General features: G+C 33.8%; 4 protein-coding genes across 13 annotated transcripts in view; 1 reads left to right on the top strand and 3 right to left on the bottom strand.

Moving 5' to 3' along the window:
* LOC119838788 (DNA-binding protein Ewg) overlaps window positions 1-3647 on the bottom strand; it is a 19600-nt gene extending 15953 nt beyond the window's left edge. For 4 of the 7 annotated variants that reach the window (XM_038364895.1, XM_038364900.1, XM_038364897.1 and 1 more), the window contains exons 1-3: window positions 3508-3647; window positions 1358-1526; window positions 276-459 (exon numbers count right to left, since the gene is read on the bottom strand). In XM_038364895.1, coding sequence (XP_038220823.1) covers window positions 276-459; window positions 1358-1444 — 271 coding nt within the window. In that variant the 5' untranslated portion in view covers window positions 1445-1526; window positions 3508-3647. The remainder of the gene's footprint in view (window positions 1-275; window positions 460-1357; window positions 1527-3507) is intronic. The other 3 variants (XM_038364898.1, XM_038364899.1, XM_038364894.1) reach the window with 2 other exon arrangements.
* Window positions 3648-4051: 404 nt separating this feature from the next.
* Window positions 4052-8023, top strand: LOC119838792 (5-demethoxyubiquinone hydroxylase, mitochondrial). Its single transcript, XM_038364907.1, has 4 exons — window positions 4052-4175; window positions 6840-6914; window positions 7163-7391; window positions 7674-8023. The coding sequence occupies exons 2-4, from the start codon at window positions 6843-6845 to the stop codon at window positions 7949-7951; spliced, it is 579 nt and encodes a 192-aa protein (XP_038220835.1). The 5' UTR covers window positions 4052-4175; window positions 6840-6842; the 3' UTR covers window positions 7952-8023.
* LOC119838790 (protein shifted-like) lies at window positions 4841-18125 on the bottom strand. 2 transcript variants are annotated; one of them, XM_038364903.1, is made up of 8 exons: window positions 17991-18125; window positions 12809-12972; window positions 11415-11654; window positions 10782-10946; window positions 9222-9422; window positions 6616-6711; window positions 6199-6402; window positions 4841-4998 (listed from the first exon to the last, which is right to left on the bottom strand). In XM_038364903.1, exons 2-8 carry the CDS (start codon window positions 12969-12971, stop codon window positions 4958-4960), a joined length of 1110 nt encoding a protein of 369 aa, XP_038220831.1. In that variant the 5' UTR covers window position 12972; window positions 17991-18125; the 3' UTR covers window positions 4841-4957. The 2 variants fall into 2 exon arrangements, with proteins under 2 accessions (XP_038220831.1, XP_038220832.1); XM_038364904.1 differs by having other exon boundaries at window positions 10803-10946.
* A 2403-nt stretch (window positions 18126-20528) lies between these two features.
* The window catches only part of LOC119838786 (neuroglian), a 42038-nt gene continuing 37816 nt past the window's right edge, over window positions 20529-24750 (bottom strand). For 2 of the 3 annotated variants that reach the window (XR_005288216.1, XR_005288217.1), the window contains exon 16: window positions 20536-24619. Coding sequence is in view for 1 of the 3 variants with exons in the window: in XM_038364892.1 (XP_038220820.1) it covers window positions 24501-24619 (119 nt within the window). In the remaining 2 variants the exon portion in view is untranslated. Of the gene's footprint in view, window positions 24620-24750 lie in introns of all 3 variants that reach the window. The other variant, XM_038364892.1, reaches the window with a different exon arrangement.

The raw sequence follows: 24750 nt of genomic DNA, 5'->3' as shown, positions 1-24750 counted from the left end.
TTTTTTCTTTTATAGCTATATTATTTTTTGTATGCTTTATAAATGAGGTGTCCCCCTAGGCACGTGAAATCGAAACAGTACAAGAAATTCGATTGTTGAAGTAGAATCACGGTTTCCTACATCGTGCATCAGCATTTCTCAACTCCTGAGTTTTTTCCTCAGATGCGTCATAATGTTTATTCATGTTACGCTGTTCAGGACCCTATCTTTTTCCTAAGGTAAGGTGGACCACCACAACAACACTTGATGACTCTAAACCGACGGGGGTCACTCACCAGCGGCCGCCAGCTGCTTGGTGACCTCGTCGCTCATGGCGCTCTTGATGACGTCACCGGCGTCCTCGTACGCGGAGCCGGCCGGCGACGACGCGCACTCCTCGTCGTCCTCCGAGCCGCCGCTCAGCCCGCACCCGTCCACCTGCGACATGTCCTGCGCACCGTACGACGTGTCATAGTCTGGCTAGATGCCGCGTACGGATGATTATCTTTTGTATGTTTATTTTGTGAGTTGTAGACACGACGAGAAATCACCGTCAATGTTCAATGATGATTCTCTTTTCTTAAAAATAGTTTTAATCTATATTAATACTAGCTGCACCCGGCAAACGCTGTTCTGCCTTACTCTTATCATTTAGGGGTGTGAAAAATAGATGATAGTAGATTCTCAGTCCTACCCAATATGCTTACCAAATTTCATAGGAATCGGTCAAGCCGTTTCGGAGGAGTATAGAGACTGACATTGTGACACGAGAATTTTATATATAAGATTATAACGCTGAAGAGTTTGTTTGGTTTAACGAGCTAATCTCAGGAACTACTATAGAGATATTTCTGAGATTAGTGCTTTCAAACTAACAAACAAAGAAACTCTTCAGCTTTATAATATCAGTATAGATTTTATGAACATAGCTAGATATCATAGAATCATTAAACTAAAAGACTAGGCTCTTAATTTAACAGATGATTCCATTATATAACTTAAGTATTAAATTTTAATGATATACTTTTTTAAAAGTATTAAAATTAATACAATAAAAATAAATGTCTTCATGTATTACTTTCAACGTTTTCAATCCAATCCAATTTCAATCCTGAACAAAATGTTTCATAAATTACTAGCTGTTTGCCCTGGCTTCACTCTCTACATATATATGTCACTCAGTGAAGTTGCAGCTTTTATGGTACAAGAATTTTTGAAATGAGATCAGCAGTTTTTGCATGAAAACGTTACAAACATACAAAAATACAAAATACAATATTAGTGTAATTTCCCACACATTGAGTCATGCATTACAACTTGCCAACAAAAAATTTTGATAAAAACTTTGAAAGCTATCTTAAAATAATTCAAGACCAACCTCTTCAGCCATGTCCATGGACTCTGTGCTGACGGCCGAGTTCATGTTGTTGTCAGAGTCGTCGTCTCTCTTATTCTCCAGGACCATTGGGCCTCGTTCACTTGTACGCTTGCAGGTTACACTTGAACTTCCACTGCAACTACTGTCAGACTCGACCACCGCTTACAGTCTGGTAAATGAGATTGTAACATTTGAATACTCTTCTGTGGAGCTTTATATTTTTTTACCAAGAGCTAGGTTTTAGCTTCACCCTTTGTATGGTAAGTAACATCACCATACATTTTACAATCCAACAATTTTGTATCAAACCAGTTTTATATGAAAACATGGCAAATATCAACATGTAATAAAGAATACTCACTAGAATAAATACCAAATGTAGTCTGTAATGTTGAATTAGTAAAATGTGACTCTTTCATTTGACCAAAAACAGCTTTTTAAACTTATAAAAAGAGATCACACATGTTTTGATTTGACTTTTTTTCTTGACACAGAACCTTATTAGCCAAATGTTTTTAAGAAGCAAAAAACGAACCACGGGTATAGTCCTCATAGACCAATCGAACATTTGATGATAACAACATTTAAAGAAAACCTAGGAAGAATAAAATTAATATCCTAACATAAATACTATGTAAAATTTTCATAAAAATAAGACATAATTACATTTATACAATAGGGTTGATTTGATTGATATTTGGAAGTGTATCAGTCCAACAACTGTAATTCAGAAAATGAAACTGTAGCATTTTAATTTTTACTAGCCGTTCGCCCCAGCTTCACCCGCAGTACATATACATCTATATCACTTAGTGTAGTTGCAGTCTTCTAATGATGAAAGAATTTTTATAATCAGTTCAGTGGATATGCATGAAAATGTTATAAACATACAAAATACACAAGTACAAAAGTTTCCTCTTTATAATTAGTGTAGATAAAAGATTAGTAAGCTCATATTAATGTCATAAAAACACTGAAAGAACTAATAATAAATAGTCGACATATTCAGAAACCTTGTCTACTGTCTAATGTTAATATTTTTTTGTTTTATTGTAATAACGGTCAATATCATTTTATGTTACATATAATATTAATATGCCACTCATTTTATGTTCCCAAAGCTGTAATATCTCTGCAAGGATTTATGCTATAATACTATAATATATATAATAATCTTGTAGAATAGCTTTGACATTATTCTCATTAGTTATTGTAATGTTCCTTCATGTTTATGTTGTTAATTTGTTAGATATATAAATATTCTGTCATTGAGTATATTTTTTAACATAACAGATCAGTGAAAGGAATAATATTTATTTGCATATTTGGAAAAAAAGAAGCAGTACTTAACTGAATAACATTAAATTACAATTATAGGTCAAAATGACAGAAATCAATAATTACTATACAATCCATTAGCCTTCATAGCATTCTTTTATTCATAGTAAAATATTATGCATATATTTTGGACAATTGTTTAGTAATTATAATGTAATGTAATACATTATATTACTTAAGAAATGTACTGAAATCAATCTATATAATGTCTGGTATCTACACCTATTTGACCTTTGACATTATAACTTCTAAGGCTTTCCTTTCATAAAATAAAATAATAAATGTACTGCATAATGATATTACCATTCATGAATATTATAAACACAATCATTAAAAATTATATGCAAAATGTTGAACGTAACACAGAATTAAACAAGTCGACCTATTGTGTAAAATACTAGTCCAATTGGAAAAATCAATAATCAAACTGTCTCAATACCAAAGAAAAGAGAAACTAAATTTATCTAGAAATATCGACGAAATTATTGCATTTTAAACTTTTTAACCTACCAATTTACCATTAGCGTACGTTTTTAAAACAAAACTAGGTATTAATGGATCCTAACAGCTTGACTTAGTGTGCCTAAAGCGAGCATAATAATGTTTCGCCATGGTGTCATAATGCATTTTGTTTTATGTTTTGTTTAGATGCATTTCCCCATAACCGGTCGCACCGGGTCAACTTTGAAGACGAATGACATAAACTCTTTTGCGGCGGCGTAAAGGATAAACCCAAATGAATGGCCATCATGAAGGGGTAGCGCGTTCGAGCAGGCCCAGATAGAATAGAAAGACTACGACTGCGTACGCACCTGCGTGATTTGAAAGACATTTTGCACTCCAATTTGAAGCTCCTGAAGATCACGGTGATGTAACTGCTTCAAAACGACACCTTTCAAGACTTTTTCTCTCAACTGGACACTAAAATCACAAAATTGGAGGAGTGAACAGGGATCACCGAAAAACGCGAGTCCTCCATTGATATCGATCGGTAAACGCGATATGTTAACATTGTACACTTCATATCTAGAGGACGCCATTTTGTACGAGCCTGCGCGGTACAATTTTCTTTTCGCATTGGAAAGGGAAATTGCCCCTCGCTCTGCGGGGGGTTAAACTTTTATTTAATAATTTGGTAGGAATAGGACTGAATTTTTCAGGGAAACTCACCGATTTAAACCGTTGAATTTTCTAGTTAAAATTTATTTAGGCCATAGGAGCTTGGCAATGAGAAAAATTCCATTCCGAGTTTATTTTGGAAAACATTGATCATGTCATATAGTAGCGCAATCTATCCAAATTTTCAAGAACTAGTTCTGACAGTTAAGATTGTAAACATTTGCTGGAGGTTTTCTGTATGATCAATATTATAAATAATAAAAATATTAATATATCAAATTATTCAAATTTAATGATAAACAACCAATACAGTTAGTGTTAAATTGAGAAGAACCGCCTTAGCCTAAGGAAATCAACAACCGTAAGTATATTTTTGTATAAAATAAAAATTTTCGTTTCAACTCGGAAGATTTTTCTGATATATCGAATAATCCTTCTGATCTAATCAAAACAAAGCTTTTTATCTTTCACGGTGTTTAAAAAGTGTTGTGTTTATGAATAACATATATGGAATAAATAACTGAGGAAGCTTTAAATGTTGAATTCCAGCTGTCTACTTTGAGGTTATATTAATAACTATTATTCGATTCTCTAAAGATAAATAATAAAAAGTATTTTCTTTTTTTCATTTTAAATCTATGTTATTACAATGACGGGTTATTTCTGTTTTTCTTAAATTCTGAAAATATTGAGAAATGTTATGAAATCAAACCAAATGAAGAAATATATTTTTTTCTAAAAGAGAATATTTTTTTAAGGAATTCCTTAATATTTTGCAAGAAAAGGAGGTAGATGCATTTCGTAACTGTTCTTTGATTGATTTGTTTTAAGGGCAAACTTGTGATCAAATCTATGATCTGTCTTGCTTGTAGTTTTAATTAAGTTTTGCAAGTGGGAGCACCAACCAACCTCAAAGGTATGTTAGGATAAATATTTTTTGACTAAAGCAAGGACAGTGAGAAATAAATGAATACAAATATTAAATTATTTATTGTCTGATAAAATTAATAGTATTTATTCTATACATATAATAGCCTTACAAACTAAATGACTAATATTATTACACTTTGTATGATATAAAATTTCTTAATTAAATCACAAGGTAAGTTATGTTAAGTATATATTAAGTTTTATTGCTTTCTTTCATCGGGGCCTCTTATATTCTCCGGATTCTTCTGATGAACCTGTTAATGAAAAGTTTAATTAAAAAAAGTGTATTTATAAAAGTATGGTATAGGGTTGGGTATAGTCTATTCATTATGGGTGTAAAAATTGATAATTTGAAATGTAAAAATTCCGCTTTACATATTTTAAATATTTCTTCTGTATATTGCTACAATTCAACATAAAGTTTTATATACATGAAAGCAGTAATATCCCATGAAATATTTCTCTATATATCAATACTTATGATGAATGGCTTGCATGTGAAAGCACGCTAGTAAAAGCTCACTCATATAAGTCTAATCTATACTACTAGTCTATTGCCTTGATGTTTAAGCATTGAGAACAAATTTTTTTTGTCATTCAGTATTAATAATTTCTCACTAGACTAGTAGATAGACAAACTAGGTGAGAAAAAAAAAACTTATTACAAAACACCTTGATTATACCATATATTTTATTCCACAATATGTAACAGTAAGAGTTAAAATATATCTATAAGTTCTTCATCAGTAGCATGAGTCCAGGGTAAGGCCAAAATTAATAACTACTGATAATTGAGGTTAGATCCCATAATTTCCCATAGATTCACCAGTCTTATAGTGCGCATATGTCACAGAAAAAGAGAATGGGCCCCCAGCTCCCCCACTCACCATACGAAACACAGTAGTATGCTTCTATTTCACGCCGATCTTTTGTGGTAAGCTGAGTTGGATCAGCATTATACTCCAATATACTATGACCCCATCAAATAATCACCAACTTCTTGCAAAAATAGTCCTTTAGATCAGCATTGCAAATCACATGACAAGAGTCTGTCCAAGATCAATAGTGGAACTTATCTCCCAGCATGGACTAAAAAATCTTATCAAAACCTTGCCAGGTTTTTTACAATCACCTATACTCTTACCATAAGTTGCATGGCAGTAGTAACTTAGCTTGAGATTTATACCATATAAATATGGTTATACAGCACACATTTCAACTTCCCAAATACTTGACATAGACCACACGACGTAATGTCCCAGCCAGATCGGCGTGTTACTCCCTATTATTGCAAAATTGCTCTTACGAGTCCGCTACAATCCGATGACGCGCCTGCTCCTTTGCCCGAGCAAAAAGTTTAAAAAAAGTCCGATTGCAGTAGCGTCCCCGCCAGTGCAGCCTGAGGCGAACGCCCGAGATCATAATGGTCTGCACCTCCGGATTCCCAGTCTCACCATAAGTCCGATGACAGTAGCGCCCCCGCCAGCCGGGCTCGCACAGGCAGGCGCCGCCGCGGCACACGCCGTGCCGGCACGCGCGCGCGCACTCGCCCCCGCGCCGCCCCACCTCGCAGTGGTTGCCGCCCAGCCCGGCGGGGCAGCGGCACTTGTTCACCCCCTTGCAGCGCCCGCCGTTCAGGCACGGGATCACGCACTTTGCTGTTGAGAGACAATATTGGTGATATTAATAGAAAACAGTTAGGACGATTAGTGTGCGTATGTCGAGTTGAAACACGTTATAAAATTATCAGAAAATTCGTAATTCAAATATGTGTCCACATAATTAGATATTTTAAGAAGCATTTCACCACCACCACTAAACCCGCTAATTGCTCTTGCCAAGTCACAAATCTTTACTAATAAAATACTCACAAAATTCACAACGCAATCCATAATATCCTTTTGGACATTCACATGTGTCTTTCTGTATACATTTGCCGCCATTAAGGCACTTCTGTGAACAAATACCTGAAACAAATAAATGCAAATGTTGTAAAATTGGCTTAAGCCAGGAACATTATATGTTATATACTCCTAATTTACATGTCATTCGAAACAATATTTATTAATGCAAATATGTATTGATTTCTCTGCAGAAAATGTTCCGACCACCGCCAATGTTGCGTCATGTGCGGCAAGCCCACTCATCTGCTTGGAGAAAAAATTCACATGTAAGTACTCCAATTGATGATACATAGGTAATATTTTTATAAGATGTTTGTACCTGTGCTCCTTTTATCATGAATAAAACTACCGTGGATATATTTTTTTCTAACTATATGACTATGTTATCTACTTGAAAAGTGATTTATATTAATTTAGCTTTTTTTGCTTGTGTAAGTGGCGATTAAACCTAACTTCATATCATATTTATTTCTTTTCTTATAGCAGTGGTGTAAAAATAAATGTATTATTACAGTTAGATGAGATAATCCGAGTAGATCATGCGGGGGAGTTAGGCGCGGATCGTATATACGCGGGGCAAATGGCCGTTCTAGGAACAAGCAAAGAGGGGCCACTTATCCAACACATGTGGGAACAGGAGAAAAAACACAGGGAGAAGTTTGAAGAGCTGATCTCCAAGTATCGAGTTAGACCTACAGTTATGACGCCACTGTGGAATATAGCTGGATTTGCGCTAGGTGCAGGTAAGAGAAATGTTACAGGACCTTATGTTGGGAATGATTCAACCATATTTACATTCTTTTTCAACCCTGTTGTGTTCCGTAAAGAATTGTTTGTTGATTTTAGAGATGCTATTAGAATGTTTTTATTTTACTATTTTCTACCCACATGTTGTAGAGATACGTCATGTCAGTTGTATGTTTCTATCTCAATTCAAAATTTCTTACTTTTTTTCTTTAATATTTACAGAAGAAACTAGACTTGAATTTTTAGGTTTATTATTAAATCAAGCACTAATATTTCAGGCACAGCTCTGCTAGGTAAAGAGGCTGCTATGGCCTGCACGGTGGCTGTGGAAACCGTCATTGTTGACCATTACAATGACCAGTTACGGACACTGATGGAGGACCCTAACGTCGACAAGGAGATCCTCGAAACGATCACCAAGTTCCGTGATGAGGAGCAAGAGCATCATGATACAGGGATTGACCATGGAGCTGAACAAGCACCTTTCTACCAAGCGCTGTCTGAAGTTATTAAAACCGGATGTAAAGTCGCGATTGCTATTTCGAAGAAGATATAAGTATTACTGTTAGTTTAAACGAATTGATATTTTTGTAAATAGTCATAGTAATAAAGGATTAATTTGCGCAATCTTATAGCTCTCTGTTCTGGTTGTCCCCAATATCAAATCACATACAAATACGGAAGCTTTTTGCATAAAACGTCTTTAGTCATAACGATTGCAAAAGAAAAAAAAAGACGGACTTTAGAGAAGAGCATACGTTAATTTTTATCGTACTAATATTATAAATGTTTGTTACTCTTTCACTCGAAAACGGTTTATCGTATCTGTATGAAATTTAGTGATATAGGTCTGGATTAGAACATAGGCTACTTTTTATCTGGGTACCGTTCGAGTGAAACAACGGGTTACAATTAATCTATACTAATATAATAAAGCTGAAGAGTTTGTTTGTTTGTTTGTTTGAACGCACTAATCTCAGGAACTACTGGTCCGATTTGAAAAATTCTTTCTGTGTTAGATAGCCCATTTATTGAGGAAATATATAAGCTATATATGTACCACGGGCGAAGCCGAGGCAGACCGCTAGTTTTAATATATAGGTCCATGTTTCACCACATAAATGAAATTTATTTTATTTATTTATTTAAACACTTTATTGTGCTGCCAACAAAATACAAAAACAGAAACAAAACTTATACTTAAACGAATAGGAAGATACAGCACAGAAGGCTGCCTTATCACTTTAAGGTGATCTACTATCGAAATTTAGAATGAGGAATGGCTATTCCGTGATTCGGTTACTCGAAGCTTTTTATCCGGTTCCACGCGAGTGATGTTAGCACATAATACATATATTGTATTCAGTTATCACAGTGTAGCGATAAACTATCAAACGCTAAAAGGCCAAGGCCTTACCTCTTAAACTATACAAATTGTAAATAATAACAAAGATAATGGAATTTGTATCTGTAAACGGCACACGTATCTGAAATTATTATTATACATAGGAAATAATAAAAAAAACAACAACAAGAGAAAAACAGTATATATACATAACAAATCAGATCGTAAATTCGCGACTAAAAGTAAAAAAATTCATCAAAAAACAAATTTGCCATATCTTGGAATACAAGATACGTATTTTTATGAATGAAACTGAGTCTGAAATACGAAATACAAACAAAAGGCGGTAAATTTAAATATATAGCTTTCGTACTGGGCAATGAAACAGGTAATGGTGTTACCATAAATAAATCGACAATATTGACCTAAAAAAACTGATACAATACTAATAACAAAAATCTCGATAGTAAACACAACATACCTCCTTCACAATGGCGTCCCTGGTAACCAGGCGGGCAGGAACACACGCCCGGCGCGGTACAGTTCCCGCCATTCATGCACTGCGGGTAACAGAGCGCAGTTCGGCAGTGTTGCCCCATGTAACCGTCTGGACACTGGCATATCTTTTCGCTGTTACACCACCCTTGATTTGCGCACTTTTTATCGCATTCTGGATCTGGACCTGTCACAGTCAATTTTATATTTTTATTGCTTAGTCGTTTAATTGGAAATAATTTTAAATTTAAACTCTGTCAAATAATTTTATTTATTAATAATACATAATCAATATAAAATTATAGTTGTAATTTTATATTGATTATGTATTATCTAAGGAATAACTGGTTGGAAATAAAAAGCTCAGAAATTAAATTAAAAATAAAAATCGGCAAAATAAATAACACGACTTTTGACGTCTGTAAACTTATTGATTATATGATTTTTGTATGCGCCTAGTTTTCTCAAAAACATGATTTTAACTTTAATATCGATAAAAAGCTTATATGCTACTTAAAAATTAAGGTTAGTTAGTAAATATTAAAGCAAGCGTACAAACCTAAAAACAAAATTCTGTGAGCAGAGGCACCGTGAGATGAGCCAATCAGCGCGCTCGGCGAGGCCCGGAAAATAAAGCATTTGGTTAATATCGCCTGACTGTTTGAGCAGGCTGGTGATGAAACGATATTAGTAGGGTAAATTGTACAGGTTATTGACACCTTAAAAAAACACAGTCATTGGTTTTATTATCTAGAAATTACGTGATACAACCAATCTTTGTTACGACTGGATCGCGTCTTAGCCACGTAAAAAGTATTTTGTTAATTCATGTTGTTTAGTCTATATAGTATTTATGTGACATAAATAGTTTACGAAACTATAATACAATAGCCAATATGGTGTCAATTACTGTATTGTTCAATGCACACGAACACAAACGCCACATAGAACATTATTGTAAAATGTATTGCTTAATATATTATATGAAATGGCTGGATACTTGAGTATTATTAGAAGCCAAAGCATTATAAGCTCGAAAGTAGTAAGTGTTCATGAGCTTTTGTCATAAGCATTCGAATTAATAAGCTGTATGGTTTTAGATGGAATGAGAATCTATAATGAAACGAGTCTTTATTCAATTTATGTATATTTTTAGGGATGTTAATTCGTAAACAGTCTTTTAATCTCGAAAGTAAATTCTTTATCTCTTTAAAACATGAATTAATTTATTTATTATGAACTAGAAGACATCAAATTTAATATGAAACGAACGAACGAGTTAATATTTTCTAACCCGTATTTTTTCAAAAATGCAATGATTGTTAACAAATACAGATAAAAAAAAAAATAAAAATCAAAGATAGAACTGCTTATAGAATCTCTAAGTAAAAAGTAGAAAAAGCATTACGTTTGCATTTCTGTGAATGTATAAATATTGAAATTTTAGTATAATTTCAATAATTTTAATGTCTCAAAGTCTACACAATATTTAATTATTCAAAAATACAAACGTCAAAGTGTTAAAAATGCGTTGGCGATACAATACCTGTCCTTTCTAAATACACACCTCTCTGTGCGCATTCCTTCTTTAGGTTTAATCTTAGGGGGGTGCCTTTAAGGGGGATGCCTCGACCGTTTTTTAACACTAGCCCTATTTCAAATGTTGCCACACCACTCACGTTACCCATGCAGGGCAAAAATATACTGAATTCTGTAAACAATAGGTGGTTGGCCTATTATTTAATATACACATAAAAATAATACGTACACATACACATTCTTCTGATTAATTAATGTATTTTAAAATAAACTCCAATTAAACAACGTTTATTCAAAATATTTTAAGATTAGTGACTTGAATTAATATGACAAATTAATCAGTTAAGGCATCAGTTTAATTTTCGGGAGTTCACCAAAAATACAAAACAAAAAGATTTTATCTCAAACCGTAGTAGTGCAGATATTCGAAATTCGATACTGAATACGAACTAGGTTTCAACTAGAGATGCAAAATAAGTTTGAATGCATTAGAAAAGGACAGACTGATATCTATCAACTCCAGTGATAAAGTTTTTTGGAATAAAGAATTGCGTTTATTCAGCTTGAATTTTGGGTCGTAGAGTTAACAACCAAAAAACGTTATATTTAAAAAATTACATATAGATAAATTTTTCCTTACCTTTCGGTGTTTTAGGCACCCGTCCCTGTGTCTTAATGGAAAGAATAGGAGGTTTCAACACCTTCAGATCGGAAGATGTAAGTATGTCGAAATTATAATAATATCTCTTTTTGGACCTCCACGTGAAGTTCACATAACCAACCTCTGAAGGAATAATTGGAAGCTTGTGTGAAAAATTTGGATCCAGTATATACGGTTGTATGTTTCCATTTTGTATTGCGAATACTTGCATTGATATACCTGAAATTTATGATAGAGCATTATTTTACTAATTAAGATAACAGAAGTTTGTATAATATTTGTTAACCAATGAATGTGTCGTTGTAAAATTATGTAGGAAGATTATAACCGACACATGTCTTCTATAAAAATAAGAATAGATGCGAATGAGTTGCTAGGCTTTCCTAACGTCATTCGAAGTGTGTTCTACACTCATCGCATATATATACACCATGTTGCATTTAAATATAGCTTACTAGCGTTTGCCCGCGGCTTTGCATATGTTAAATTCTGAATAGTTTAATAGATGATATTATACATATCATATTTTTCTCTTGAATCACTCAATCTATGAAAACAATCCCATTAAAATCCGTAGCGAAGTTTTAAAGATTTAAGGGGATTAATTAACATACATAGGGAGATAGGGACAGACAGCAAGCGATACATCTATCTCTCATCTACCCCTGTGAAAATTTTATCAATGAAACGTCACAGCTAAGTACTATGTTTATGATAAAAAAGAAAAATTCACAAAATTGTGTGAACTCGGTCCCATTTGTACCAAACACAAATATTTCCAATAGCTTAATTACTTCGGTCAAGTCTAACAAATGCGCTGTACGGGGACGTTGGCACTGCATTGACCGCAAAACCACTTTGCATGTAAGCAACCACAGTTAAGTAAATGGCATATTAAGTTCTAAAGTAAACGGATTGTTGGGAAACTATTTGCTTTTTATTTATTTATCTTGTTACCTATAATATGGTTTTGGGAATTTTTGTTGATAAGATTATATTCACGACCTTCTAACCACAGAATTATTAACGTATGTCGAAATAATATTCCCCAAATAAGATGTAAATTTCAAAAATCGAGAATGATTGACTTTTATATAATTTGGTTTAAAAGCACTGAGCGAAAATCGGTGCGGAGCGACAATTTCGAAAGTTTATATCCCTGGTATTCAAATAACAGTTTTATGAAGAATCGATGAATTGAATATTTTATTTTTATCTATTTGATATCTATTGTACATTCCCATAATTATGATGGATATGTTATCTACAGGTATATTGCTGTCCCCAGAAACTTGACTTGGGCGCCATGTGGCTATATTGCGTTAAGCTTCTTCTCTTTGAAATAATATTCATAGAAATTTGTAACCTCTTACCGCTAAACATGCGAACTTGCCGCTCGTCGATCCACAGCGATATGTCCGAGTTCATGCGATCCTGGTCCTTGAAGTCGCGCCGGCCCGCGCTGAGAGACAGCGAGAGAGCCAGCGCCACGCCCGCGCACATCGTCTGCGCTGACCATGACGCTGATGGCCACATTCTGGGTAGGAGAACATGTGAATAGCATCATGTGTACAATTGGTGGCCTTATTATGGCTTTAATATATTTCTTTATAGCATAATTGTATGACAATCTCCCTGGGACATGGTTAACGCGTGAGTATAGAACTGGGGTACTGGGTTTTATTTTATGAAGATTAACAAAAGGTCTGGCAGATACATGTCCGTAAAGAAAATTGATCACAGCTGGACTGGCACACCCCGACACGGGATTAACCTTATTCATTTAAAAATCATATCATATCATTAGAAAAATAGCTTATCCCGTAAATTTAACTCACTAATGCGATAGAGAATTTCATAAACTTGAAAATGTTTGAAACTACACCTTTTTGACGTGAGAACAAATCGTTTCAACCAATTACAATCTATTTTATTAATAGTTTGATGTCAATATTTACAATCAAACACCTTTTCTATAAATACAATGAATAGACAAGATAAGCAGAAATTTCTAATAGTCGATTTTCCTTTTATCTACCTACTATTTAAAGCGTATTTCTGTATGAAAATCCAAATGTTAACGAAATAATAAGCGTGTAAAAGGCGTATAATGTGTCAGTTGACCATACAAATAACTTGGAGACGTGAAACCAAAAAAAAAACAAAAAAATAAACAAAATTATCACAGTTAACATAATTGATTGAGAACGTTCGGGACGTGCTCCTACAATGGGTACGCCGTGAGAACGCCCGAGTACGTATAAAAAAAACGACAACTTCATTATATAACCCCTGTCAAAAGTAATGTCTATTACTTTTTTTCTCGCTCCCGATGTCGAATTATACTAACAAATAAAGGTGTTAACAAAAAGTCAAATCTATCTCCGAATAGGGATGGACAACAATTTTGTCTAGCTTATAACATTATACCTACAATATTTGCGTTTTAGATATTTTAGTTTGAATTAAACATTTTACAAGCTGTATTAATGGCAATGTAAACTATAATAAATGTTATTTTGTTATGATTAATTGATTGTAATTGCGGGAATCATTGACAGATAACCTATAATTAGTACCGGTACGTCGAAATTGATAAATGGTTTTAAAATAAAGTTTTTGTATCAACTGACGCAAAAATATTAACATTATTTATATTCACACTAATAATAGTTTGCGTGCTTCGAGATTTCAGTGTTTTGATAAGTTTATATAAATAAATACAAAGTATGAAAAATCGGGTTAAACTCATTTTAACATGTTTTTACTTTACATAGACAAGCAGAAATCTTTTTATCTTGATGTTAATTATAATATATTTTTTATCAATGGTTTTATTGTATCCTTTATTCAGAACATTAAGTAGAAGAACCTTGTTAAACTAACAAACACGATAAATTCTTCCAGAAGAGAGTGCTATAAATAACTTTAATAGAACATTATCGCACCCGCAGATCCTGTTAACGTGTTTTTTTATATTTTTTTATTTTTTTGAATTCTACATAATCTACAATAAGTGATAAGCTTATGTAAAATTTTAAAAATGTCATTACCATAGGTAAAATTCATGATCGTTCTAGAGAGTTCAATTTCGAAACGCAACGCAATGCCACTTAACTTTAAATATCTCGTTCACTTGTTATACAAAACGTTGTCATAAAACCACAACGTTGTGTTATTCTTAAACGGTATTTATAAATATGAGACCGTTTTGTTCAAAGGCAGTACAATTAATTTCACCTCAAATAATGTCGTCACGTCTGGCGACCTCATCAGATGAGGTCGATATTATTTTAGTTTTCATTGGGTAAATGTGCGAGCAAATATATTGATAATCATCGTTGTTGCTTAGCGTAGAACGCTGTTTTAATACTACGAGTTAATATTTATTATTTTCAGCTATAAGCTGGCTAAATATGGTCGAAACTGGCTAATTAAGTCCTAACGTGACGACTACGTATACGACGACTAAGGTATAAGTATAATATATATATCAGTCATCTAGGAACTGTTAAACGAATGTTTTTTAATATTTGGCTACCTTATTTAATTTCTAGGTACTATGTCTTTTTTTGCATTTATACAACGTAAAAAAGTTAAGGACGGTTTCGATACTCCTAATTAACGATTCCGGTAAATATTCTAAACAAGTTGCTACCGATATATTATTTGGTATAAAAATCTTAATAAACACTGAAAAAAGTATACTATTTATTAGTTTTTGATTTCTTTAAGCGTCCGCACAAATCCCTACCTACCCTAATATTCTGCAACCATGCCACGGCTTGATCGTTTTGGATGCGGTATCATAATTTAACTATAATATGTTTATAGCAGACATGTGTTTTATTCATTAATTTAATATAGCTGATGTGATGCTGTTTGCCATGCATCCACAAATCAGTATCAGTAAAGCTACTAATCTTCCGTATAAGTCTAAGTTTTCTAATTAGGTATTAATTTACTATTATTTGACTTTTGTTTATGTGTTGCTTGTAGCATTATGGCGGAACCCTCATGACAATATCAGTAAAAAAATGCTTTGTATTTTTTTACACATTAGTCTATCTATTTGCGTATTACTCATCGTAATTCGCAATACAATTTGCCAGATTTCTCATAATTCTTATTAATATTAATGAGTTTAATCAAAAAACTGCACTGGGTTTTGTATACCGGTTGGACATCCTGCGATAACGTCTGAGCGAATGACCCCGTGCGATGCGGTTTGCGAAAATAATACTTACTGGGATCATGTATGGTTTACTTTTACCGCGTACCATGTATCAGATTTAACACAACCTTTTCAACGATAATTTTATCTTGCAACACTTAGTGTTAGATGATGTGATTAGATTATGTGATTTCTTTTTGTTTATTTCTAGGTCTCAAATGTTTTCTATGTTTGTTTTGTTGGAAAATAACAGTTCATTGCCAAAACATCACACTGTCTTTAATTACTTATACAAACTAGGATGTTCAGTGATTCTAAAAGTATAAATGTTGTCCTGAAGACAATGACAAAAAAAAAAATCTTAAAAATGCAAAGCGTTATAGGCATTGCAGCAGGTCAGATTCCTCGTATTTAGTAAATATAATCTCACACAGATCATTAGCTAATTACATTTCATTAAAAATACTTTGAAAATGATCACACCATGTTATCAAAAACCAAAGGTTGGCTACTCGTGCGGTGCACTTGTTAAGTTAACCAGCCGTTGCGAGGACCCGTTCGGAAACAGGTAACCACGTAAATGGAAAAAAAGTAGCCCCGGGCTCCCGTCCTGTCCACACTCGAGGCGCTATTCATCGGACGACTTTGTCTTTGTTCAATTCCAATTTTTTATGTTTGACCGTGACAAAATGATATACAGATTACTAATTTTAAATATGTGATAAATTCGTGATTTCAAATATATAATATGTTATAAATAAATGTATAAAATTGCATTTAATGGATTAAATTTATGAAACATGGATAAAAAATATCCTTATCGATGGATATCGTTTACTAGCTGCGTGCCCCGCGGTTGCACCTGCGCAAGTCCGTATCCCGTAGGAATTTTGGGATATAAAGTTGCCTATATGTTATTTCAGTTGTTCAGCTATCTACGTACCAAATTTCATTGCAATCGGTTCAGTAGTTTTTGCGTGAAAGAGCAACAAACACACACACATCCTTACAGACTTTCGCATTAGTAGGATAGGATGGTCTAAATTATTTCTTATGGGTAGTAATTATTGAGAAGTAGCTAATCACAAAATGTGGGGCAATTATGTAAATAGTACGTTAGATGCATTTTAATTACTCGTCGTAACCCGAGTTATCTAAACACAAGTTCGCAATTATTTCGTTTGTAAACAACGTTTTAAATTTACGTTAAAATTATATTAATTAGCTTACCTACCTAAAATAAATACTGATAACATTATAAACACTACCTAGTATGTACATTTATGTGTTTACAGTTTATCTGTAACTGTACTATCTGGGGAAGGCAGTTAGATTGTATCAGTTTACAAATAAAAGAAATGTTAAAGAATCTACATTCTTTGATAACATGTTTTAATAAATGAATGAAAGATTTAACTTTTATCAGTCAAGGTACGAAATAAAACTTTATTATTTTAATAAAAAAGTTAATTGTGTATAATGTATTAGTCGCTTCCGGGAAGACGTCTTTTATATGAAAAATATTTAAACCTATACATAATAAGATATCCTTACTACTTATATACTACAATATACCTACTATATATGCATGCATGCGTACTATACTATCTTTACTATTATTTTATAAATTAAAAGAGTGTTTGTTAGTTTTTATTTTTTTACTTATCAACGAAAGGCTATAGTATGATTTTTATAGTGGAGGCTAGACACTCTAGCACCTCTCATTGGGACCATGATTTTCTTTGAGTTCGCGAGCGAAGTGGACAAAAAGTTAGTAGGTAAGAAGTACATGTACCTAGAATTTTAATAAATTTGAAGTTGTTTCATTACTAAATATTAATTAAATTATTTAAATTAGTAAATCCTTCATTCTAATAGGTATTTTTACTTTTGCTTTTGCACCCATTCTTCATAAATCTAATAAAACATATCCGATTTAAGATATACTTTTAATAAATGTTAAATATACTTAAAATAAAAACAGAAAATAAATAAAACAATGTCACATATTTAGTGGGCAGCTTTACCTGTTCGTTCAACACCAGGCTCATATGATCTAATACGCCACTATTAATAGTAACTGTGTTTACATACCATATAGCACTGTTTATATTTTTACACGTTCCCAATGAGCTTCGAAAACACCGGAGCCTATTATTTATTACGGATTGTCATTTTCAATTAAGAATTTAATGAATGGTTCCCATAACACATTACTGTATGAAAGAAAATATTTTTTCATAAATAAATACTTACCAATAAGTAAATAACCACAAAAATGCACTTAAATTTTCTATCGATCGAACAAAATACACGTATGGGATCAACGTTCTGGCCAGGACAAAATTCGCGACGGCAATTAAGTAAGTTTTATATCATACCTGTTTAATTTGACACAGTCAAGTTCAGATCACGCAATCATAGCTTTTATCCGTAACACTGATCTTCACGCGTTATTTTTTACACTTCACAGCACTAAGCACGTATTATCACCACTAAAATCAAGCGCAGACTGCCCATACATTGAAAGCCCATTGAATAAGCAAACTTCACCTAACATATGTTTAAGAAATATGATACTTAACACCTTGACTTAGAGACTAGAGTAGTTGCATTTAATCCAGGCCTTACATGATCAACGATATTTCAAAAGGACAATAGATATAATAAAAACATTTGCAAAGTAAGCCAGCCTTTGTTTCTGGAACAAAAAGTATAGGTTTGAGGTTGGGTTAGGATTCCCCGTGTCTAATGCCCAGCATTTAGGGTCATAATTACTATGTGGTATGATAAATTACATCCATTGTTGTTTAGGCAATTTTTTATTAAGTAGCTTTTCGGAGTTACATTTAGGAAATTCTCAATTCATAATCAGTTCAATAATTACATACATGGATGTATGATTTTTCAAAGCGCCTACAAACCTTGATGCTACTAACGCTCTTCTGGCTTCTACGAAAGTAGGCTGAACCGTCAGCGTACATATTAAAGCGAGCGTTATGCATGTACCATATTATACTATTGGATTAAAAAAAAAAATAATCTTTAACTCGCGGGATCCACACATCCGCTATTTGACGGTGCGGGATTCCCAGTTTTGTGGGATCTTGCATTCTCTACTAATAGCACAGTTAATATATGCCTAAAGTATATAAGCTTAACGTTTCTTGTCTCGTGGACCAAAAAGTAGTAAAGTATAGTAGAGATAATTATGTACCTATATAACAAAATAATAATAGTCGGTAGTTACGTACTTCTAACGATTATATCCTTTCGATTTTTTTCAACTGATTTAAGGTTAAAGTTTTTTTTTTGCTCTTCCAAAATATGTTGTCTTTGTTTCCTTTTCCTCACCCTTCTCAGTTCATTCCTTCTTTCCAGTCTTCAAACCCTTCCTTATCTCTTCAAAACGGGCAGGGCATTCGCATAGGCATTATGCGGATGTTCATAGGCAGTGGTGATCGCTTACTATCAGGCGAACCACAACCTCTTTAGCCCACTACGACACACAATGCAACATAGTACTTATAGATACTTTGATATTGAACTTTCAGATCTTTTATTTTTATTAAAATAGCTGGGTAGGTTTATCAGATACTAACTGTTTGTCCCAGGCTTCGATCGGGAAGACGGAACCTAAACCTCAGAATAATAAGTACAAATACCTGAACACTGTATATTAATATAAATAAGACATAATTGAGTATGTCTTTATCGAAGATTTTTTGGTTACGTATTTCAGATGCACAATAATTTCTAGCCAAATTCTATATTCTAGGTTAATCTATGTGCCATCCATAGTAACAATATGAAGCTGAAGAGTTTGTTTGAACGCGCTAATCTCAAGAACTATTTGACCAATTTGGAGAAATTTGATAAAATTTGAGACACGAAAAAGGACATAGGATAGTTTTTATCTCGGAAATTCCACGGGGACGGGAATATGAATACTTGGTGCGAATACCCGGGTCAGTCTTTACTTTACTTCGACTACGCGGCAGAAAACTCGTTAAATATAAATAAAGTGGAGCACGGTATGCGCTTATTATGTTCAAATACGATAAAGCCCGAGCAGGCATGTCTTATGTATGATTTATTCAGTTAAGTTTTGAGTTTCTTTATCGCATCGAATAAATAATAATTTCTTATATATACTCGTAACATGACAAAAAGGCAACTATTAGATGTATGCTTTATATTTCCATAATTTATAGATTTTTTTTATTTAAATTACTTAAATCTTCTCGTTTGTGTTTGAACCAATTTTTATTAAACTTTTAGTAACAGTGATGCAATATAATAGAAAACGAGTCACAACCCATGACTAATTGTTTTCCAGATATGCCTTGACAGAATAGGTATAAATATGTACACAACTTTTAAAGTATGTCATAAAACTCTGTATACGAATTATATTCCCATAAAAAAAACACAATTTTATGGGAGTATAATTCATATACAGAGAAATCTTTAATTATCCATTTTTAAAGTAAAAAGATGTTTCATAAAACAAAAATTCTGTATCTCCCTATTATTAGTAATCACCAATTTTATGAAATGTCAGAAACATTTAATTATCTCGTTCTATGATTCACCAAAGCAAGGGGGACTTCCGCAGAAATGTAATAAAACACTAATAAATATCAGGCGAATAAAAGAAACAATATATAATTTCTTAAAATTTATTTTCTATGCAACATAAAAAAATATCCATCGTAGTTACAATAAATTACCGTCACTTAATGCGAAACAAAATGTAAAATTATATTTAATTCGTGAACAAAATCTTGCATACCTCAAGAACAATTTGTCATGTTACATTATAGTATAAATGCAAACTATTATAAACAGGAAACCCCTGATGTCGGTTTTGTTTCAAAATACTAAATAAACGCTTCTTTTTTCATTTCAATAAAAGCGCGCTAATTTTCGAAGGGCAGTGTACAATGCCATCTTTTTTCATCACACAATTTTGAATCTGTGATATTTATTCCATCACACAGATAATTAAAAGGAGCGTTCATTTTTACATTTACTGGTCAAATATACCGCACATCAAACCGCCTACTGGATTACAATAAATATAGATTACTTAACAGTATTTTAGCTATGACATCGAACTCTCAACTATTACATACATTTTAAACGTCAGATCTACCAATAATATACATGTTACACTTGCTTCGATAAATATACACCGTTGTCGTAATACGAGAATCAGAACAATAACAGATTTACTTGTGACTTTTCAGAGATAAATGCAATAATTGTGCATTACATGTATGTGAGATTGTTAATGGAAATACATACTCTATTAACTTAAATTATCGATATTCTCATAAGGCAAGTGTCGACTAACGGGTTATAGATAGGTAAAATATAAAATGAACACATACAATAAACTTCTTAAGGAAAGGCAGTGATGAATATCACCGTAATTTTAATCGTGTGGGTTAACAATTTTCATTTTGAATGCTAACAAATTCGAATGAATCTTTTAATAACTAACATGTGATTATAAAAAGCGACAAAACGCGTTTCGAACAAGGCTCATCTACTATATTAATTAAATATTAAAGGCTCGTACACACGGCTACTTTTCGCAGCAAAATGTCATAGTTATGTTGTTGTTCATAAGTCTCGTGCGATACAGGGCGACAGGCGACAGGCGACAGTGTCGCTGCAAAAAGCACCTCTGTGTACAAACCCTATTATATAATATTAAATTCTTACTAGACAATAGACGTGATAAAGACTCCTTAACAAACAACTCAAAGGGGTTACAATAACAGTGCCATTAAATATAATGCAATATATAAGGTACAAATGGTTACATATAAGCTCTAAAAGAGAACAATAGTGGTGCTTGCAAATAATAGTCAATAAGAGCAATATAATAATTAAGGGACAGATTTCCTCACTGACTTGGTATACGGTGATGACGTCAGCGGAAGCCATAGAGAATCGGCAGTATATACGTCAGTCTTTAAGTTTTTAAAACGTTACAGATTACATCTGACTGACGCGCGCAGAGAATTGAAAAATAAATATGTAAAATCAACATGGTTAAACCGCGTGGAATGTTTTATAGGACCCGACACCTTTCAGGCGTTAATAAATAATACGTGACAATTAATAAATATATAACATTGAATGGTATAAGATTAATAAATAAGAGATGCAAAGCGGCGCGTTAGCTGCCTAACATTAGTTAACACGAACTCTTAGCCTTATATCTAACACTTACAATTGTTTCGTACAAGATAAAGACGACTGCCACGTTTCAAACCTAACTACGCTATTAGTAATGGCGGAAACTTTCAAATTCGAAACAGTAACATTGGAGGAATCGTATGAGCGTACAACCTTATTCATAGGAAAATTTGAACATTGGTAAATCTACTGAGATTAATAACTTGAAAAATTTCACTGGCAACACTGCGTCTTTATCTCGTTAAGAAATTTGAAAACATCAACTCGTCAACTTGCAATATGTGAGGTGCACACTTCACGAAGTCAGATAGTACTTTATTAAATAGTGAATACAAAAAGCCTTAATATCACTAGTAGATAATTTCCGCCGTGACGTCACAACATGGCGATCGCTTCTATAAAAATATAGGGTAGAGAGCGTCCGATTGCTGCTGAGATTCTACGCAATATCGTAATAGTGTTGTGTGTTTTCTCGAATTTTTCCCAACATTCGCGTTCAGAAAGGAGACTTTCCAGAAACATCCAAGCCCTCGCACGTATTGAATTGACCGACACACGTCCGCGAGCGGAGCGCCTACACTACGTAACGTACAATCACTCCGCAAAGCACCAACCGAGGGCCGGCGGTCAAAGCGTTTCGCCATTCATAGAGTCCGCCATAGAGTCTCACTGCCCGCAGTTACTCGTCTACATCGACTCTATACGTTTACTAAAATAATTCGCCAATTAAATACTCTCGTAGCGATCAGTAAATATATATAACTCTTTTAATTTCATTGGTGTATATTTAATTGGTGTTTAAGACCTTTGGTGATTTGTGTGGATACAAAAATATACCAATCGCGAATATATTAGGGATGTATATAATTGGATGATTCGTCTGCTTGCGATTTATTACAAAAATATATCGATGTAATAGCAACAAGGGAGAATTAAAGTACCGCGCGATACGTATACGATTTATGAAAATGATAATAAAACTTAAAGATAGGGTCTAAGAAAAGCTTTTTCTTATCGAAATATAGAAGAATATTTGAAAGGGTCATACAAAATAAATACATTCCGTGGTCCATTATTTGGTATAGATATGATTACGATATAAAAATAATTTCGACCGATAAATAGAATTTTCTCATAAGATTTTCATTAAAAATTGACTCTTATCTGCCATATTTTTTTAATTATATTACAATAAAATGACGTTATGAAGCGGACTTTGACCACCGGCGACCAGAGCTAAAAAATTTACATTCTTAATTTCGTGACAAAAATAGCTTTAAGGCGCGAACAGATAGCGAAGCGAAGGCGTGGCGAAGCGAACGGTTAGTGTATATTAAAAAAGAAACAGCATTTAAGTAGACATTCCTACGGTTCCACGCTTTCGTTTCGCTGTCTGGCGAGTCCTTGATCTGCTTGCCTAACATTCTATCTTACTTAATTGATATCGAGCCGGATATTAACCTACGAATCCAATAAAAACCCCTTAAACTTCACTGATTGTGATGAAAAATTACGAGAAAGATAAATCAATAATAATTCAATGTCATCGATATGGTGCATCGAAGTCACAACAGACAAATGATCGGCTACCTTCGACTTTTGAAGCTATCGCAAAAACATGAGCATAAAAATTCCGTACAAATTTGTACCAAATTATTGTTAAAATGTAACACTGGCGGTTCGATTTCATTTAGTAAACATTCAATGCTAGAAAGAGGTGCCGGCTTTTCTCTGTTTGTTTCTCTGTTTTGTCTCCGATGCACCATACCTTACAAAATTGAAAAAAAAAAAAAACATATTTTCTAAATCGTCAATATTGAACGGTCACATTATACAATATCGTATTACATAAAATCAGTCTCACAAAACAAATCTATATGTCAATGCGATTCACTAGATTCGACTATTGCAGCCAAACTAATCCGGGCCAAAGTTAACTTCGAGTAGGCTCATTTATAATCTTACGCTACCGGCCCATGAACTAATAAATTTCAACTAAACGATCAGAACATTTGAATATAAATGATGAATATTATATATAAATTATATATAAGAACGTCACGTGGCCTTTAATAAAGCTGCTTTACACTTTGTTTTGAATTGAGGCGATAAGCCAAGTGTGCACAGACCACGAGAAATAACCCGCAATTCAAAAAAAAAAAATACCCCCACGTTGTTCACACCCCCTTGTATTTAGATACCTGCATTAATTCAACATTTCAGTATGATTGTAAAATCAGACTATCCAACAACTCCCAGAACTTTCAGTTTGTAGTTAAATAAGTAATACCAACACGTACTGCTGCGTATTTCTGAGATTCAAGTGTCAGTGGACTTCCACACCACTATTTATGTTTCTGGACGTTTGTTAACACACGCGAGTAGTTCTCATCTCATTTCACACACGCTAGCAATGTAACAAGGGGGATCGCTACCGTCAAATCCATCAAAGTGCGTATCCCATATGCGGGTATAAGGGGGTATGGTGTTACACTCTCTTCAAACTCTTCTCAAATCCAAAACTATTGCTTCCAATTTAGGTCAATCGGACAAGATTAGCGTGTTGAACTACCCCTCAAATCCACAAAACTTTGTAGCCCTCACATGAACGAGGGTCATAGTAGCATCCCGCATATTATTTGTAGAAGGGGGTTAGGCGGGGTTGCGAAGGGGGATGTTTACACGTAAGTGGGGGGTTGTGGCGCGGGGGCGGCGGCGGGGGCGGGCGGCGCGGGGGGCAGCACGCGCGCGCCCGGCACGTACTGCCCGATGAACGAACCGTCCTCCGTGAAACGACCTGAAATCATCATCATATATATCTACCTTATCCTTAAAGGGCCGGTAACACCTTCACATGGGTTCTTTCGGGCAGCGGTGATCGCTCGCTACTGGGTGAACCACTAGTTTGTTGGCGGCTTTTTTTTTTTT

The sequence above is a fragment of the Zerene cesonia genome, unplaced genomic scaffold, assembly GCF_012273895.1.
Source record: "Zerene cesonia ecotype Mississippi unplaced genomic scaffold, Zerene_cesonia_1.1 Zces_u005, whole genome shotgun sequence".
Classification (NCBI taxonomy): Eukaryota; Metazoa; Arthropoda; class Insecta; order Lepidoptera; family Pieridae; genus Zerene; species Zerene cesonia.
The sequence above is the reverse complement of the archived record's forward strand: the minus strand, read 5'-3'. Positions and strand labels throughout refer to the sequence as shown.